We start from the raw sequence: 1,064 nt of genomic DNA, 5'->3' as shown, positions 1-1,064 counted from the left end.
CTCAGAAACGTAGCAAATATATATATATATATATATATTTATAAAAAAAAAAGGAAACTCTTAACATTTTCCAAAATTTGCGACTATCCTCACTGAAAAGCAAATTCAAATTTATGATAACATTGTTGATAAGGCTGCCTCGCTGGGAAATGACGGCGCACATATGTTGACTCTTGCCTTCATATGATGGCTTTTGGCTTCATATGTTGACTCTGGCCTTCATATGTTGATTGTTTCCTTCATATATTGGCTTTTGGCTTCATATGTTGCCTTTTGGCTTCATATGTTGGTTTTTAGCTTCATATGTTGGCTTTTGGCTTCATATGTTGGCTTTTGGCTTCATATGTTGGCTTTTGGCTTCATATGTTGGCTTTTGGCTTCATATGTTGGCTTTTGGCTTCATATGTTGACTGTTTCCTTCATATGTTGGTTTTTGGCTTCATATGTTGTCTTGCCTTCGTATGTTGGATTTTGGCTTCATATGTTGGCTTTTGGCTTCATATGTTGATTGTTTCCTTCATATGTTGGTTTTTGGCTTCATATGTTGATTTTTGGCTTCATATGTTGAGTCTTGCCTTCGTATGTTGGATTTTGGCTTCATATGTTGATTGTTTCCTTCATATGTTGGTTTTTGGCTTCATATGTTGGATTTTGGCTTCATATGTTGTCTTGCCTTCGTATGTTGGATTTTGGCTTCATATGTTGGATTTTGGCTTCATATGTTGACTCTGGCCTTCATGTGATGGCTTTTGGCTTCATATGTTGGCTTTTGACTTGATATGTTGAATCCGGCCTTCATATGTTGGTTTTTGGCTTCATATGTTGACTCTGGCCTTCATATGTTGGATTTTGCCTTCATATGTTGGCTTTTGGCTTCATATGTTGACTCTAGCCTCCGTATCTTGGCTTTTGACTTCATATGTTGGGTCTTGCGTATGCATGTTGGCTTTTGACTTCCTATGTTGACTCTGACCTTCGTATCTTGGCTTTTGACTTCATTGGGTGACTCTTGTGGTTTTTATGGCTTCATATAGTGAATCTTGCCTTCATATGCTGGTTTTTGG

General features: G+C 37.4%; 1 protein-coding gene across 1 annotated transcript in view; it reads right to left on the bottom strand.

Moving 5' to 3' along the window:
* Positions 1–835: 835 nt before the first annotated feature.
* Positions 836–1,064, bottom strand: part of LOC113814549 (glutamate receptor ionotropic, delta-2-like) — a 44,352-nt gene continuing 44,123 nt past the window's right edge. The window contains exon 14 of the mRNA XM_070144982.1: positions 836–1,008. Within this exon, the coding sequence (XP_070001083.1) occupies positions 836–1,008 (173 nt within the window). The remainder of the gene's footprint in view (positions 1,009–1,064) is intronic.

This window comes from Penaeus vannamei, chromosome 33 (assembly GCF_042767895.1).
Source record: "Penaeus vannamei isolate JL-2024 chromosome 33, ASM4276789v1, whole genome shotgun sequence".
NCBI classification, from domain to species: domain Eukaryota; kingdom Metazoa; phylum Arthropoda; class Malacostraca; order Decapoda; family Penaeidae; genus Penaeus; species Penaeus vannamei.
Note: the sequence above shows the minus strand (reverse complement) of the source record. Positions and strands in the feature narration are given on the sequence as shown.